The sequence below is a fragment of the Poecilia mexicana genome, unplaced genomic scaffold (assembly GCF_051168715.1).
Source record: "Poecilia mexicana isolate PSO_F unplaced genomic scaffold, ASM5116871v1 scaffold_9, whole genome shotgun sequence".
In the NCBI taxonomy this organism is placed as follows: Eukaryota; Metazoa; Chordata; class Actinopteri; order Cyprinodontiformes; family Poeciliidae; genus Poecilia; species Poecilia mexicana.
In genome coordinates this window covers 27,004,112-27,022,411 of record NW_028263378.1, presented here as the reverse complement: position 1 = coordinate 27,022,411, position 18,300 = coordinate 27,004,112, and the positions used below count along the sequence as shown (strand labels likewise).

The window sequence follows — 18,300 nt, the reverse complement described above, 5'->3', positions numbered from 1 at the left end:
CATCCACTGACTCATTTACTCCTTGATTAGATTTAGTCTGAAAAATACTTGGAATTAGAATAACATTAGGCCTGGGATTTGACAAACTTTTTAAAGGTGAAGTGCATATGAAGCTGAAAAAGTTAAGCTTCATCTCTACCATATATTATGCATTCTAACTATCAAACAGCAAATCTATAATTTATAGCATTTTCTACATTTCTGTAGGTTATAATTACTGTGGCATTTTCCTTGCAGAAACAAAAATAAATAAATATAAAGAAAATAACAGCCTCAGACCAAAAGCTGCAGGAGTTTTCTGAGACACGTACTTTGCAAAAACATGTACTTTCTATATTAAGTTTGCTCTCCGCCAACTTTTTTTTTTTTTAAACAACTAAAAGGAAGTTAAACTCCTGGGCAGGAAAGTGGCTTGCTTCCCAGCTGGACTGTTTGTGCCTGCGGAGATGTGCAAGTTAGCAACAGAGACATCATCACAAACATTGTCACTGCGGCAGCGTTTACCGGCACCCACGGCTGGAAGTGCTCATTTACAGGGAGGGAAGCAGGTTAATGAAACATTATTGATTTCTCCTCCTGCATCCCTGGAGATGAGCGAAAGCAACACCAACACTTCCAAACTTCGTCTGCCTCCTCCGCTAACGGTCAGCCCGCTCGGTTGCAGCGATGGGTCCGTGGGGACGACCGAACAAGAGGACGATCTGTATGAGCGCTTATATCGTTAGTGGCGTTCAAGTGGAGTAGAAATGGAGGACGATGAACGCAATGGAGGGGACAGAGGGAGCCGTCAGCACCGGCCTGACTCTGCTTCCTGCATGCGGATAAAGGCAACCTGTTGTTGCTGAAATTTACTGTCCTTTCACTGCAAAAACACTCATTTTTCACTCTTGTTTTCATGCAGATGTCTCAGTTCACTTGAAGTAAGACAAAACTAACTCACAAGTAACTTTCCAGCAAACTGTGGGCGATTGTTTTGAGCAAGTGATTTTGTAATATTGATGAAAATGTGCTAGTTCCATTTGCAGATTATTTTACTAATAATGTGGGTAAAACATCTTGTTACAATCTGCCCCTGGAACTAGCACTTTTTCATCAATATTAAAGAATTATTGACTTCAGGCAAGCTTATGCTTCTTGCAGAAAAGCTACTTGTAACTCAGTTTTGTCTTATTTCAGGTGTACTAAAATATTTGCTCAAAAACCTGGTAAGATTTTCTGTTTTTGCAGTTTGTTCCACTATAAAGCAGCTGATCTGAGCTTGACCACTTGCAGAAAAATATGGTAATATAACCCTAATAAAAACAATCATGGTGATACCATAATCACTTTTAAGCACAAAAAAACATGCATATCGTCACCATCCTGACATAATGGCTCAAGTCAATTTTTGCTAAAAGTGATTTTCTTTTTTCTTCTGCTTAAATCATCTTTTTATCTAGGGAAGACCAAAAAAAGAAAAAGACAACATTGCATCGTGGTGCTGCTCAGTGGAGCAATGCACACCTTAGAATTGAGTTATAAAGTGATGGCCTTTGTGGCTCAGCAATATGAACTATCATCCTGATAAAAGCACAAAGAGAATCTATTGTTTTGGCACTAAGAATCTGTTACGATGTGAAGAACGTGAGCAATGTGAGATCTCCAGAAAACACAGAGCCTATATATATATATATATATATATATATATATATATATATATATATATATATATATATATATATATATATATATATATATATATATAAAGTAAAGTAAAGTAAAGTAAAGTAATGCTCTGTGAAGCATTCATAAAGTCTGAGGAAGATGGCTCGAGTCTCAGTACCCAAAGCTTCTTCCCCGGACAGATTTGTCTCCGGTTGCAGGTTCTACGCCGTTCCTCCACATATTTGGATTTGATTAGCAGCAGACTGCATCTGTTGATTGACCTGTGGATTCTTTCTCAAACAACATCTCGACCGATCTACGATGAAACTGCAGTAGATGGCGAGCTCCAAGTGAATAATTTTATGGTCAAAACTTTAGGTCCAAACTTTTTTATCAATCGTGGCAGAAGAGGTCATACAGCGCCAAGTGGACAGGACAATTCGTAATAAACAAATATACCAAGAGGTCTGGAAGAAACTGGCTACCCAAGGGTACACGCGCAAAACATTGTCGGAGCGCTGACCACAGCTCCTGTGCACTTAAGATTCTCACTTTCCTGCCCATATATTCACTTCCACAAAGTGAGGAACACACTGGCACCCAACTTCACTCAAATCACGCCAGATTAACCGGCTAAAGTGAGACTTGACGATGCATTAGGAGGCTTTAGTTTACCGGCTACAGATGAGGTTGGATATACAGCGGGCCCCTAATATTCACAGGGTTTTAGGGACCACTGCCGTCCGCCAATAATTAAAATGTACAAATACTTCAGAGCCCCTCTAAAAAACACTTGGAAGCGTCTCTTAATAGTTCAAACACTACAATATTTGTTAATACACACAGTGGAAACAGTCCTGGTTCTACCACAAAAGTTAATATCTACAATTGCGGCTCTTGGGGGTAGAGCCAACTATTTTTGTCAGTCTGTTTGCTGAAAATAATATAAAATAAATAACCTATCAGATATATAACCTGACCTGAAAAGTTATATAAGCTGTACTTCTCAAATAACATGTCAGCTTCTTTCTTTTTTTTCTTTTTTTTTTTTTAAAGAAACAGCCAGAAAGCAGTTTATTTGGCTTGTTGGTACGCCTATGGCACGTCTGACAGAAACGACAGAGATAAATGACAAGGACTGACACCAAGTCATGCTCCACCTCCCCTCCATGTGTGGTCTGTCTGCAGCCAGAGGTCCTGCTGTGGGCCCATTCTGGGAATCGGCGAAGGGAGAAATCATCACCCATCAGCAATCAGATCAAATCAGCCTCCGTCTAAAAAAAAAAAACCTTCACAATGTTACGTTTTCTTCCCCTGCATTGTAGGCTCAGAGAAATGAAACGGATAGTTGGAGATGGGTGATAAATTTAGACATCTGTCAACCAGATGCTCCCAGTCTGAGCACCTTGACTCCGCTGACTGAATCGATGCAACTGCGTTTATGAAACCTGAAATTTGGACCAGCGGGTTCTCAGAAGGGGAATGAGCGTAAAAAAGCATCACCTACAGTTACAACATGTGCCAAGTGCACCTGATTGTTTCAGATGTCTAGTTTAATACAACAGTTTAATTCGTGTGGTTTATAGTTTGAATCGTGTTGGACCCTGAACACATTTCATTTTTTCCATCTGCTGACTGAACCTGGATGTAGCCGAGCTGAAATTGTTTTCTCTGGTACGGTGCAGCTACTGATTGTAAAGGATCGACAGTTTCTCACGATGTGGACTTGAGGGTCAAAGACATCCAGCAGTGGGTCTGGAGACGGATTTTGTTGGGGAAGTTGATGCATAAAGTTTCTCTGATGCTTTCAGGGTGCATTCAACACCAGCCCTGTTCAGTCCGCTTTGACCGAACTCTAGTTCGTTTGCCTAGAAAGTCCAGTTCGTTTGGGGAGGTGTGAATGTACAACCCTAACTCTGATGCAGAACCAAAAGAACAATATCCGGTCCTTGTTGGTGTTATGTGCACACCACTTATAAATTGTATATGCCGTCAGTTCTTGCAGGCTTACAAAATACCAAGTGTCAGTGTATTCTGTGCTGCAATGGTTAAAAATAAAAGGTCTCCTCCTCACTCTTCTTCTTCTTCTTCTTCTTCTTCTTCTTCTTCCTACATCTCATTTCCCAAACCCTCCTCCGTTCTTACACAGCCTTAATGATGGCATCATTCAAGCATCCAACGCTGCAGTGCTTGCAGTGCTATATAATGCATCAGTTTTAAAGAAGCATACAGAATAAATACACCACCAAACAAGAGTCATTGAGTAAGATTAAATAACCTTTAGTTAGTGATCACACCACGGCTGCAGAGCCCGAGAATCTCTGCTCAATAATTACTTGTACAGCTCGCGCTTCCTGGTGCTGCGAACGCTGCGGTCCAACCGCGGCTGTTACTTTTGTTATTGCAGTTCACTGCATTCTGCCTCTGGGAGCAGATGGAATAAAATAGCATAGAAATAAATGATCATAGTGCTGCTAAAGCTAGAAAGATTTGTAAAGAAAAGCTGCTCCTGTGTGCAAATTATGTCAAATTAATACGCTGAATTTTCTTTAGAGTTCTTTGGAAACCAGTTTAGGTGTTAATAAACACAAAATTCCACTTTTCTGCAGACGACTCTTGGATGTTTGAACATGTCGACCGCTTTCAGGTCGTCCATTCAAATATTATTCCACTATAAATGGTAAACTTCACTCCAAGTACGGCTGACTGTAAGGCTTTGTGTGTTAGACATCATCCCACAAGACTTCCTGTGTTCTAGACTCAATCAGATGCATGTCAGGACGAGGTTAACACAAAATAAGCACTTCATTATAGGTGATACGTGGGAGGGGACGTCTCCTGTCGGAGGTTTGAGCTTTTTTGTAGCCGCTCCTCTAATCTGCCATCACCTCCTTCAACTAGCATGTGCTGCGCTCCATGCCAAGGCTGGCGTCCTTGAATGCGTGACTCTAACAGGATGGAAGAGGGAAAAAAAAGAAAAGAAAAAGACGGAACAAAGAGGCAGAATCGAGCGACGGGGGGCGGGAGAGGGAGAGGAGAGAAAGGACGGGCAGAGAAATTATTCAAATCGCTGTTAGATTTGTAGGCCCGAAAAGGATCCTCATTAGCATAACTTCAAAACCTTGGCGCCCCAGTCTTAATAATACACACGCTTTGAGTCTTCCTGTGAACCACCTCCCCGCTCTGTAATATTTCTGTTTTTCTATTTGCGCGGAGGCCACGGGGTGCGGAGTTGCATGGGAGAGAGCCAAGGAGAGAGAGAGAGAGAGAGAGAGAGAGAGAGAGAGAGAGAGAGAGAGAGAAAGAGAGAGAGAGACAATCACCAACTTCCTCCCGCCCGTCTCCCAGGCTGAGGCGGTGGGACGTCCCAATCTCTGGTTTGTTTTGAACGTAGCCTTGCGCCTTATCGGCGAGGAAGACGAGGCATCCCAATTAACATTCCAGCGCGGCGGCTTTTGCAGAACTGGAGACTTTGGCTGCTTGCATCCTCATAACGCTCACATTCCCACAGCATGCAAGTAGCTCATTTAGAAACCCATTGCTCAGAATATGTAGGTATATATTTGTAAAAAATGTATGTAGAAATGTTAGTATGAAGTGATTAGATGCTAATAATTTGACTTCAAGGCCTATTTTTATATAAAAAAAAAGAAGAGAAGAAAACAAGAAAGCAGAACAAAGAACATTAAGAATGACTCAAAAAGAACTTTTGGTGACACTTTGAAACCAGTAACACCATTACATGAAATAATCGTGTATCAGGATGTTCGCTGAGCTGGGCAGAACAACAAACATAAGAATAACAGTGTGTATGGAACTAGATTTGGGTTTTTCCTGAGGCATATATTCCTTAAAGAGCAAATCATCAAAAGGTAGCGTAGGGAACCAGTTTCAGACCATCTCCTCCCAGTCTGGATATAGAATCCCCTGTTAGTTAAAAGCACTTAATTACAAACCACATTGTAGATTTAATATTTACGAAATTATGGATTTTATCATTTCTTGCAGAAATACCTGACAGACATGTCAGGAATTATACATTTAGAAATAAGGATCCAAGATTTTCTCACAATTGTCAAGTTTTTGTTTTCACATTTTGAAGTGAGGTAATGAGAAAACAAGATGGAAAAATAATCTCTTACTTGCAGCAGCTAACTAGTTCATTATATAAGATGAACTAACTAAAGGCTAGACTGGGGGGAATAAAAGACCAAAGAGGATTCTAGCATCTTAAAATAAAACTGGTGTAAAAATAGTTTTGGTGTTTGGTACAAATATCTTCAAAGTCTTTGCTACATTTTCTTTCTATCTATTTCTTGAGATAATTATTTACATCTAACAGATTTCAGGAGAGGTGTTCCACCAATAATATTCCTGAGGGAAACATGTACTAAGAAGGGATCAGAGTAATTCTCTGAAAGGGTTGAAGTTAATAAAATAGCATTCACTTTAACTTCTACAGCACGTCTGCTCATTACATGAGCTGCTTTGGCAGATCAATGGTGACCCACTGACTCATTCCTTTGTTTTCCATATAAACAGTCAACTGATCAGTGAGCAATTTCACAATCCATGGTGAAAAAACCCCTTAAAGATTCATAAAATAAAATAAGCAAAAAAAACACCAACAATGTTTTTCACACTGAACTTTGTTTTGATCTTAATCCTTCTCAGACAAAGTGTTTGAATCTAAACCCACACTTGAAGCAATCACACCAACAAGGAAGTCACCTGCTGCAAAACTTGTGACAGAATCCCGTTTCAAAGGTTCTGTCCCTTTAATTACATATAGTAAGCGCTGAATATGCATCGACAGGCATTAGTGGTATGTACATACACGACTTTTGCGTGAAAGCTGCTTCAGTTAGTTTGGCTCTGTGGTTTTTCCTCTATCCAGATTCAGATGGTGAACCACAGGAGCACAGGGTTCACTGATGGATCTCAGACTGAAGCCATCAGAAAACAGATTACCAGCCTCTAGACATTCCTGCTTCTGTCACTCAGTGGGCCTCAACATTACCGCCTTTGACGGAGCGCAGAGCCCTGGTGGAATGCACGCGGAAATCTGGTAGTGTTTGGTCCTGAAATAGTCGAGGAGCAAGACGTCTCAGCTGTAGTCACAATAGGTCAAAACACTTCTGAACTTAAGGAGGCTACAGTCTCTTATCTGACTGACCGGTCTTGCTTTGTCACCTTATACGGAAGAGACGGAGAGAAGCTCCTGAGAAACAACGCCACCAACTGGCAAAGGACAAGCATGACCAATGGCGGCGATGCAAGCAGTAACTACAATGATAGTCTGGAAGGTACATTTCCACAATTGGTGTACATCATTACAAGCATTTTTCCAAACAGTTAAAAAATATATATATATTCAGTTTGTGTGATATTCTGACAAAAACCTGAGTCTGTAGGTTTTTGCTAATTTTTTCATTTTGGGTTTGTCTGTGTGTCTAGTTAAACTGACTCCGGAAACAGTTGTGGAAAAAAAAAAAAAAAAGGAAAAGTAGAAAGTCTTCAGCTTGATGGAAGTTTCTGCGACTGTTAATGTCAAAATTAAAAAAAAAACACGGACAAGTACAAGACGGCTGAGAGTCAATCAGCCAAGAGCGCCCTCTTCCCTGGAGCTGGAAAAGAACAAAGCAATCCCATTAACAAAGAGGAACTTCCAATTTCCCTGCTTTGGAGTTTGAACAGACGAGGCTTTTGGTCAGTGTTCTCGTTCATCAGTTTTGTCATTTTCCTTCTAACGGGCGAAATGAAAACTGCCATATTAAAGCTGAATTAAGGTCTCTGAAGGGCCGTGGCTGTGATGGAGAATTCATTTAAAGTGAAGGCTGCATAGTCAAAAAGGTCAAAGACTGGAATGATGAATCTAATGGAGGTGGTGTGGACAGAACGCCTTGGAAAAGTATTCATGGTCTTTGAACTTGACTTCTTTCGCCATGTTGCAGTTTAATCTAGTTTAAAGGCTCTTTGTGTGATAGACATCTATTCGTCTTCCTAAACAGAATCATTTGTAGAACTGCAGTAACAGCTGCAGATCCTCCCTCTCTTCCGGGAAGAAAAGCATTCCCACATTATGATGCTGCCACCACCATGTTTTCACAATAGGGGTGGTATGTTCAGGGTGGGCAAAATACAAAACTGGGCTTTTTTTTGTTTAATGGTCAGACTTGAGGAGTGTGCAACTACTACTCGTGTCTCTCACACACAGCTCCTTCAGACTAGCCAGCAGAAATTAGCGAACACCTGATGGAGCTGTGCATCTACTGGGCCCAAAATAAGAAATACTTCTCCATCCGACAGTCCTAAGAATGGCTGTAAACAGCACAATGAGAAACACTGTTGCGATGACATCCAACAATGTCGGAAAGAGCAGGAGCTTCTTAAAGAGACAGAAACCCAATTTCAAGATGTTAAATTTGAATTCAAATTTCTTTTAAGTTATGTTTGGTGTGTACAGCATTTTTATAACAACTGAATGTAATCTAGGTACTTGATTGTGCTATAAAATGGCACTTTGTGACTGGAATACACACAATACTGCCCCTTTAAGGTGTTCCTCACACCAGATTTTATTTCGGGGATTCAAAGTAAAGCGGTGTGAATACATACGCATTTTCAGATTAGTACTTCTGAAGAAAAAGTTCAGCTTCTTCATTTTCCCCTTAGGATTTGTGTTGCTCTACCCGCACACATTTCCAGTTGGTGACTTTCTGCTCTCAAGGAACAACTTGAAACACATAAAATAAAAAAATTTTCTCCAATCAGCAGTGCTGGTGGAGGCAAAAACACTGCACCCAGGAAGTAAATTTAAACAAGAGTTCAACAGTGGTCAGTCCGGAGTGAACTAGAGGAGCCAAAGACAGCATCGGCCTGCAGCGTCTGCAGATGAAAAGGTAAAACTGCTCAACGTTTGTTTGCGACGCACAGAGCGGCAACAAAACCTCCCCGCCGCTCCGTCGTCGTGTGAGGCCGCGCTCTCGTTCAGCGAGGGGCGAGGCGTGAAGGACGTCCAGCCGTACACACCGAGCAGGAGATCCCTGGATTAGTCACGCTCGCCGACTCTCTGCCGATGCCGCTCTCCGTTGCAGCACCGCGGCGCATCCAAACGCAGACTCTAAACGCAACACAGCAAAGGGCATGATTGAACTGCACACAGGGAGCTCTGTGCCAGCGAGCTAATTATGTTTGTGACAAACGCAGCGATCAGCGTGTGTGAAGCACGTGAGAAATGGTTGACAGAAATTCATCTAAACAGAAATCGGAATTTATGTTTAAATAAAATTAAGCAGAAATTTTTTATTTCTGTTTCAATTAAAATGTAAACATGTCCAGCCACGTTGCTGCACAGGTTTAAATTACAGTTACACAGTTATGCGTTTTATTTGCACATGGAACATTTTACCACACATAGCTGCTTTGTTTTGATGTTTTGTGTTACATTGGGGTCATTGTGCTGCTGGAGTATGAAAACTGTCGGTGTAAATATAAGCTTTCCACCAACCTCAGTCAGTCATGTCTGGACTCTGCAAACATAAGCTTTTACTCCCACCGCGCCTCCAGCTCCACACTTCATGCAATCTTCTAAGGAGCCTGAAAAGCCACATTTTCCCCTGTGAGGTGCTTTCCTAGGATGAAATGCTGGAAGAGGTACATTACATGAAAGGTTGGACTCATTAATGAATTCAATGTGGATGTGAAGACTTTGTCATTGCAACATGTAATTTCCTAAAATGATCGCACGTTCGCCTGAGGACTGGAGCCGAAAGCCCATTTTGTTCTCCGTCTTATCCAATTCACGTTGACAGAGTGAGTGGAAGAAAAAAAAAATCTCCCCCTCTCTCGGTTTACATTAACTTAATAAAGTTCAGTAATATGTGTTCAATGCATGCAATTATAAACGGTACCTTCAGGCTTTTTCTGCCACTAAATAAGTAAAAGAAATGAATGATAAACAGTATTTGTTTACTTTCTGAAGAAAACCAACGGCTGTGATAATCACTGGGCCCTCAGGCAGAATGACTTGCATTTCATTTGGGCTTAAAATTCTCTTCATGAAGTAATCATTTTTCAAACACCATATTGTTTGAAAAAAAAAAAGAGAAAGGTTTTTATACATCTTCAGTGACCGACTCTGGTTCCTCTAAAAACCGTTGGGATCATAGCAGCGTGTCTGTATATATGGAAAACTCCTGCCAAGAATCTCTCCCTCCGTACGTTCAAAACTTATGAGAAAGTTGTCCCAACATTTTTTCAAACACAATCATTTAGATTTAGAAGAGTCACATGGCAGAGCTGATCTGCCACTAAATAAGTAGGGAAATAAGTCTTTTTCCTCACATTTTAGTGTTTTAAATCAAATAAATTTTGATAACGGACAAAAAAAAACAACAAACAAACAAAAAAAAAAACAATTGCTCCCAAAAGCTAATAGCTAGTTGGGCTATTCTTAGCGCCAATAATTGCGATCAAAATGAACTTTTTATGTCACTTTAGAGGAATTTTGGCCCAACTCTTTGTCAAAACAATTCATACATTTCACGTTTTCTTAAAATTTCATTGGATCGGAGTATCAGAGTATGGCACGTTAATTTTTCAAACTACGTCTTGTTTTCAGACAGGGTCTGTTGATGCTGCACGTCTGCATGTGGCAGGTAAAACTGAATCAAAACTTAAGATACAACACATGATTTAACAAGCTAGGCTATCATATCTTCACATAGTCACGTCGGTTCGGGCAGCGCTTTCCTGTTGATTTAAATATCAATCGTTTAAAATCTGCATTTTGGATTTTTTTTTTATTCCCGTTATGATCTGAAACATTTAATTGTGACCAAAAAAAAAAATAATAATAATAAAAAAAGCTAAAAAGAGAATAGATCTCGAAGGGAACAACAGTCTGAAGAAATCAGATTCAATGGGACGGATTAGGCTTCAAATTAGACACCGATGTGGCACCTTTTTATTTTTCACACTTAATTTCATTATAAAAGCCTTTATTCGCGTGGCTGAACAGCAGAGACCGCCTGCTGTGTACCTCCGGCCATTACTAATCAGTTTTCACAGGGATGACTTCGGTGTTGCTGCAGGGCAGGTGATGCCATCAACGGCTCTCTGCAGGTTTTCTGAACCAGCATGTGGAGGTTCTTCGGACTTCACAAACGTAACGTGCTCCAATTCACAGCAACATGTTTGCATTATTTCCCACTGAAAATGCTTGTTATTCTTCCTTTGCTCACAATGCAACTTCATTTCCTCCACGCATGTTACATATTTTCCCCTCACAATTTCTGTCTTTTCCACTTCGTAATACCACTTTCTAACGTCATCATCTTAGCCTGACGTTAAAAATTGTTTTAGCGCTCTTGAGCATTTAAGTTCGGCACAGAAACATTATTCTCCCACTGAGCAAGGTGGCCTCTTCGTTTCCCATTTTCAGTTACATGAAACCCGAGCGAGTTGAAATCCCCCGGCTCAGACCTTGAGGTCAAATTAGTTTTCACACTGTACGCTCACACGGTGACCGTCAACCATAATAGGCCCCTTGCCAGTAGATTAATAGGCATTCTCTTACTATTAAAAGGGTCTTTCCTAAGAGAGGCTTCAGAGAATTAATTAAACCGATGACATTTTGGAGAGCTAAAGAGTTAAGAACAAGCCGACCTTGATATTAGAGGGAAGGCTTGCGGACGGATAACTGTTCTCCCACTTCGTGGGCGCACTTAACCTCCCACTGCACCGCATTTTACTCTGTGTCACAATTTGAAGCTTATGGCCCTAAAACAGGAATTCTGAGCAGGCAAAAATGCGGTCTCCTATTAAGTGTTACACAGAAAGGTCAAAGTCAGCATATGCAAGAAAAAAACTTTTAAATCTTATTACGATCAAACATCAGAAGTTAAACCATTTTGTATGTTTATGAGTAGATACACCTTACACAGGAGAGCATCCAACATGCTAAAGGTCACAGAGAGAGGAGGAAGTAGATCAAAATAAGCAGAGAGGAAATTATAGATTTATCTGTTATTGTCCTCATTAATTTCACATCTTAATTTTTTTTAAATATTGAGCAGCTCTACTGGAGACACTCCATAAATTTCTAGTTATTGATTTTTTTTTTTTGTACAGTGAAAGCACCACACCCAAGCATTTCTGGGTTGCACTGACCACAACAACATTAGTGTGTTCTAAAGAGTTGAAGTCAGCTCTTTTAATGACAAGTGAGCTGATTAAAAAAAAATATAGGTGTAAAAAGGAGCTAACAATTTCTACAACCAGCCCAGGAGTTGTTTCGTCGAACTAGTCAAATGACAGACCGACCCCGAACCGACAACAGGAAGTCTGAATCTTAATTCGTTCCATCCTCTGTCTATCATGAAACAAGTTGGACGCATCGTCTGCCTTTTAGAAAACTCAAAGTTAAATTGAAGGTCTATTTTCACCAGTTAAAAAAAAAAAAACACACACACACAAAACTCATGTTTATAGTTGTAATGCTAATCCAGCTAATCGCTAAGATTGAGATGGTGAAGAGAGAAACTTTTAAAACAGTAAAACCTTATTTCAAAGCAACTTCTTTCTCATACACACAGTGGATCATCTTCCCCTCTTCTAGTAAGTAATGGCCACTTGTGGAATCTTTGTGCAGTTAAGCGCTGCAGAGTGCGTCACACTGCAGTCAGCGGTGCAACTTCGCCTGCTTGGATGCGGGTGTTGAGCAGCTCTGTTGCAATCCACTCAAATTCTGCTGGAAAACAATGTTTGTGGGTAATTATTATTTTTACTTTCCTTCATCTAAAACCTAGAGACCATGAATCAAAAACTAAGGAGGATTGCTGAGGACATTTTGATTAAGGAAAAAAAAAAGACTAAGGATACAATGGGATTATGCCTATATTCAACGATAAATTCATAAATGCATGTGTTTCTAGTATTTTGCTGATAGATAAGTTGTTTTGTAGCATAGCCTGGCAGGTCAAATCAGGGCCAAACTGCCTGAAACACTTGGCCATCAGTTGGCAACTTGCTCCAGTCTAAAGCAACCACAAAAATAAGGATTTTGTAGCTTTCAGGAGACAAAACATGAAGCTTGGGGTGCCAAAACAAACAAAAATGTTGTGCAGATGAGAAGTGCAGTCTGTCGAGAAAAGGAAGGAATGAACCAATCATTAATTCAGTACCAATGACCAACCAGTTAAAAGTAGCTTCATATCCGATGCTAGTGCTGCTTCACATCAACCCGTCTGTGCCAATTTTTTATTTTTGCAAGTCTTTAAATCTTGTCAGGTTTTAAAATGTGTGTCTGATCTGAGGCCAGGATGTAAATCCTGATTTGAGGTGACGGGATGCAGAGCCGCTGATCTACTGCTCCTCCGAGAAAATCCAACACAGAGGCTTCAGTTCTGTTTAACACAAAGCACCAAGCTAAAACCGACACGGTTTGGAGTTTGGTCGAGTCTTCTCTTGGTGCCAAATCTTGGGAATGATTTGTTTTAACTGTCAGGAATGAGATTAACCCCGGCAGAAAATGAAGAACAAACCATTGTTAGTCGGAGTTCAGTAAATCAGTGGCTAAAGAGAGACATTGTGTCAAGGGATAGAAAAGGTTGTCCATTCTTCTTTTCTTCCCCCCTTACTTTTTATTTGACGTCTATAAATAGGTGCAACTTCAGTGAATGACTCCCTGGCAACCAGCATGAGAGTCTGAACTGTTTGTCAGGTAGGAGAGACTCTTTATCCCACTTCCCTAAAACAAGAACATCCGTAATTTGGAAAACAGTGAAAGGAAGGGGAACCAAAAGAACCGCTTTAGAAACGCAGCGCTCACATAAAGACAAGACGTGTGGACAGGATGTAACAGAGACCGTCTAATGCACAGCAATCTGTTGTTTTAGTCTCACTTACTGTCAGAAGACAGATTACCTGCTGTAATCAATTGAGTTTTCACTCCTGAAAACTGACACATAAATGACAAACCACATTTATTAGCAGCCCCGATAAATAAAAGAAGAATTCTAGGCTTTCTGTATATCTTAACCAGAGAGGCCAATAGTTATGGAGGATGCTGTAAATCGCAGCAAAAAATGCCCCAAAGTCACCCCCAAAAATATCAAATTTTACATTAGAATGCAAGAATTTTTTGTTAAAAGTAGCCTGGTAAAAAAAAAAAAAAACACCCCCTTGTTCTACCCTTTGTTTTATACAAAGGTCTGAACAACTACTTCTGTTCTCTGATTGGCCCTGTTGAAACTATCAGAGGGAATCCAAGTCAACGGGAGAAATCCCAGATCGAGCTGTGAAAAGAGATTAGAAAAGAGTGGAATGCATGGGAAGGCATGGAAGCACGACAGCATAAAAACAAAAGTACATGAATGAAGTATTATATTTTATGATCTGTGACCAAAAAACCAACATCAACTCTTGTGTTTTTTTAAATTTAGTTTTTTAAACAAGCTTTTAAATGAACAGTTTATATGATTGGCCTTTCTTCTCTTTGGTGGTAGTTTTTTTTTTTTTTTTTTTTTTTTAAACATCAGTAGTTATTTTTCTATAAATGTATCTACATTTCAAAAATGACTCCTTAAGCTTTGGAGCATGTTACAAATCTGCTTAACTAACCAAATAGGTTTTTTGAAATATAGGAAATTTAATTCGGGTTTCTAAGAATTTCCAATTACACAACTTTTTGGTTTGCTCTGTCAGTGGTTTGCTGAAATGCTAACCAGGCTCACTACTTCTCACCTTAGACTAATAAAGAATGGATAAATGATGAATGAGGACTATTTTCAGTTCACAACTTTACATAAGTAGGAAGTAGTGATGATATTACAAACTATTTAAAGGAAGAAAAAGTGACTTTTTTACAGTTCAGAGTAACAAAACTGTCAATCTTAGTAATTTTTCTTGATGAAATCATTGAATGACAAGTAACTAATGAAACAAAATCCCAACATTTCCTATCTGAAGCTAAAAGTCTCCCACCCGACCCAGAGTCACAGCCATCAGAACCCAGTTTCATACAGCCAGAACCCAAGCAGGTCATCAGTCATTCAGTCCTGTGAATGTTTTCATTTTTCAGCATCATTTTACCTCCCTAAACCAATGACTTGAGACATTTAACAAAAGGATGATCTTACCTTTGGTTGATGAGAACGACCCATGCAAATCTCAGAGCCGGTTGACATCCGTCCGAAGCAGGGTCACGACCTTTTTTGAGCTGCTGGTCCTGCAAAAACAAAAGCATCTTTAAAAACATTGATTTTCTTATTTGTTGTAACACGCAAAAGGAATAAATGTTAAAACTACAACAGATGTCCTAATGAATAAAGTATGTGCTTTATGCATGCAATGGGAAATGAATATTTTATTTGGTAAAAAGCTATTAAAGGTTTTCAGTTTCCATCTATATTCAAACATCAGCGGTAGGACGAGAGAAGACGTCTCAGTTTGTCTAATTTCTGACAGACTGAGGATAAACGAGAAATCAATTGGAGGAGGAGTGCCGATGATGAAGGCTGTCGATGGATTTAATAAAAGAAAAAAAAGAGAAAAAAAAAAACAGGAAAAAGAAAACATCCGAACAGGAATCTAAACCTAAAGAAACCAGGGAGCTTTGATATTTTTAGGTCTAATTGTGACATGAAAACCAGTTGAGTGCAATCAACAGATTGAATGGCAGTCGAGCGGGGAGAAGACAATGGAGCTGGGGAGACAACAGGAGCGCAGGATAATTACAAATACAAGCAAAGACTAATTAAACAAAGCTAAATATCAACAAATACAGAAATTATTCAAATTACTGGACCTAAAAAGAAAAAACAAAGTATTCAGACAAAAAATAATCCCAAAGGCCGTTGGATCGTGACATGGAGGAAATGTTTCAAAGTGTCTTTTACTTTAACTGTGCAGACTGAATCTGCCAAACATCCGGCCCTGCAGCGCAGACGGGTTGCATTACTCATGGCATCAACACATCGACTCCCACTGTGGTCAGGACGACGCGTCAGCATGTCAGAGGTTGAGTGCATCGACCGCATCCTATCAGATTTATAATTTACAATCAACACCGACTGTCTCGGTGTGCCGCTGCACTGAGCAAGATGGCCGCTGCTGCACCTTTGGCTTGCACACACGGAGTAAAAGGGGAAAAAAAATAAACGAGACGGTGACAGACTGACAGAGATGAAGCATGGCCTGCAGATAAGCAGGTGATGGAGCTCTGCCTCTCCCCCTTATCGCTCCGCACTCTGAGCTCCTCAAGCGCCCCGACCATCTCTGCTATTGTTCCGCCTGATTGTTGCACTCTAGAATATTAACTAAATGTAAACTGAATACGTTTGTACACTTTGAAAAAAAAAAAAAAAAACCCTAACTGATCACTCTAGGCTATTTATATAAATCTCTGATCCTTACAGGTAATGTCACCACTTTTAGATCATTTCTACATTAGCAGCTTTTCATATTTTCCCCACTTGCCACACTGGTGCGTTTACAACTCCTACAGTAACTGTGCGTTCACATCAAATGCGTCACACGCATCAAAAACCTGTTTGTTTACATCCAAAGTCTGTGTGGAGGTGTGTGGAGGGTGTGTCAGAACCGCTCTGGGTGTTGTTTTCTGTTGCCGGCCTATTTGTCGGATGTGCTAAACGCTCAAAACGCTCAATGCTTCGAAACGCGAAGGCCCTCAAACCCGACGCACGAAACGTGTTTGGTGCATTCACACCAATAAGTCCAACAAGTCGTCCAAGTTTTTGTCCAGCTCTTTCACCAGAATATTACATCAAATATTAATTTTTTTTTGTCCTTTATTATTGTTTTTGCCAAGTTTAAACGAAGCAGTAACACTCAAATGTACTTTGGGATCCCGTTCAACTTTCTCTTCCTCAGTCAGCATCAAGTTCCCTCGGTATAACCCAGCTCTCATCTCGACTGCTACATCTCCATGCCTACCTTTAGTCACGCAAAAACAAGCCTACTTTCAAATGTCCCAAGAGGCGCATTATTAAGAAATCAATGCAGCTCAGAAATCACATCCGGCAGCCTCCTCCAGCAGCAGACTGATTAATATTTCACAGGTTTTAGAGCTCGGGTTGCATGTGATAAAACAGATAGAAGGAGACGGAGCTCAGAAAGCGATCACGTTACACAGTAAGCCTGTAGTGTTTAAATCTGGGTGTGTTTTTTTTGTTTTGTTTTGTTTTTTTTGCCTCTTTTGTTGTCTGAGGAACAGTTTGGGAAGCTCACATTTCACTGCGTTCTTTAGAAGAAAAAAAAGCGTTACAAACATCTCCTGTTTCTAATTCTGTGGTTGTAATGGGAATCCTACAACGCACAAAAGCTGCGAGTCAGGAGTAGAAAATGTGATGATGGCATCACTGGGTGCAGGTCATCTATCGGCTGCCCTCTCACACACAGGAAACACGCGTACAGGCCTGGAAGCAGAAAGAGAAGCAGACTACTAGGTGCTGAGAGTGGATTTTAAAGGGGAGGACGATCAATTAAAAAGCAATTTGCTCTTCCACCCTCTCTCCCCATAGAGCCTCCTCCACGTTCCCGACACGCAGCCTCTACTCGGGGCCTCATTCACAGTCTGATGAGCAACTCAAACGCAACCAAGCAGAAAAATCCGATCAGCCCCCGCTGGTCACAGGGAAAAATCTACACCGTATTATAACAGAATCCAGGTTGGTGGAGTGAAACGCTGCAGCAGATCCTGAAACCTGTACATGTAAAACACAGAGTGCATGTGGACACTCATCAGTCTTCAGCTTCTCAAGCCCCTACAGGTAAGACAACATGGTGGGTTCGCTGCTGCAACACTAATGGACCGTGTGTTAGAATGTGGGAAACTTAAGGATGGAGCATTAGATCTATGTTAAATATTAAACATTTCTTTTGACAGACAAGGTTTTTGTCACTCTTCGAAATCAAAATCACTCTTCAAATTCATCATTTTTAGCACATTTTACTCTGCCTTATTTTTTTTTTATTTTTTTTTTTAGTAAACCAAATATGGCATAAAATCAACTTTACAGCCAGATTATGGAAGAACATCACAAGCTGGATTTTAGATTATAAAATAAAACTGAACAGAAATGGGAATGCATTATGGTCTGGATCAAATGTATTAGGGTCAATTACTTTTCCACACAAGATCTTGCACAGTAGGTTTGGATTTTTTATTTTTTTTAAAATCCATTAATGATAAATACTTATTTAAAAACTGTATTTTGTTGACTGGGTAATATTTAAATATGTTTGATGTTCAGAAACACTGAAGTGTGACACATATACATAAAAAAAATAGAAAATGAGGATGGGGAAACACTACTTGACGTCACTGTAGAATATATTTTCATAATCGAATCATTAATTTAGCCATTAAAAGCAACAAAATTGTTGAAAAATATACTACATACCTGAAATGTGAACATTTGCTGTGTAATAATGGCTACTTAAAATCCCTGCTGCCCCCTTTATTTACTTCGTGTCAGATCAATACCACGAACCCCCACTGAGTGAATAAAGCTAAAAGTCAGCTGACCAGGTTTGAATGAAATCAAATTTATTTCAAATTAAGCTTCTTTTGTTTTCCTACATCTCGTCGCAGAAATGCCCAAAGTGCTACATGTGATTCTTTCCGCCGTT

General features: G+C 40.0%; 1 protein-coding gene across 1 annotated transcript in view; it reads right to left on the bottom strand.

Annotated features, from left to right (window-relative positions):
- arvcfb (ARVCF delta catenin family member b) overlaps positions 1-15,922 on the bottom strand; it is a 191,800-nt gene extending 175,878 nt beyond the window's left edge. Inside the window, exons 1-2 of the mRNA XM_088008464.1 lie at positions 15,824-15,922; positions 14,787-14,875 (exon numbers count right to left, since the gene is read on the bottom strand). Of these exons, the coding sequence (XP_087864590.1) occupies positions 14,787-14,875; positions 15,824-15,922 (188 nt within the window). The remainder of the gene's footprint in view (positions 1-14,786; positions 14,876-15,823) is intronic.
- Between the last annotated feature and the right edge of the window lie 2,378 nt (positions 15,923-18,300).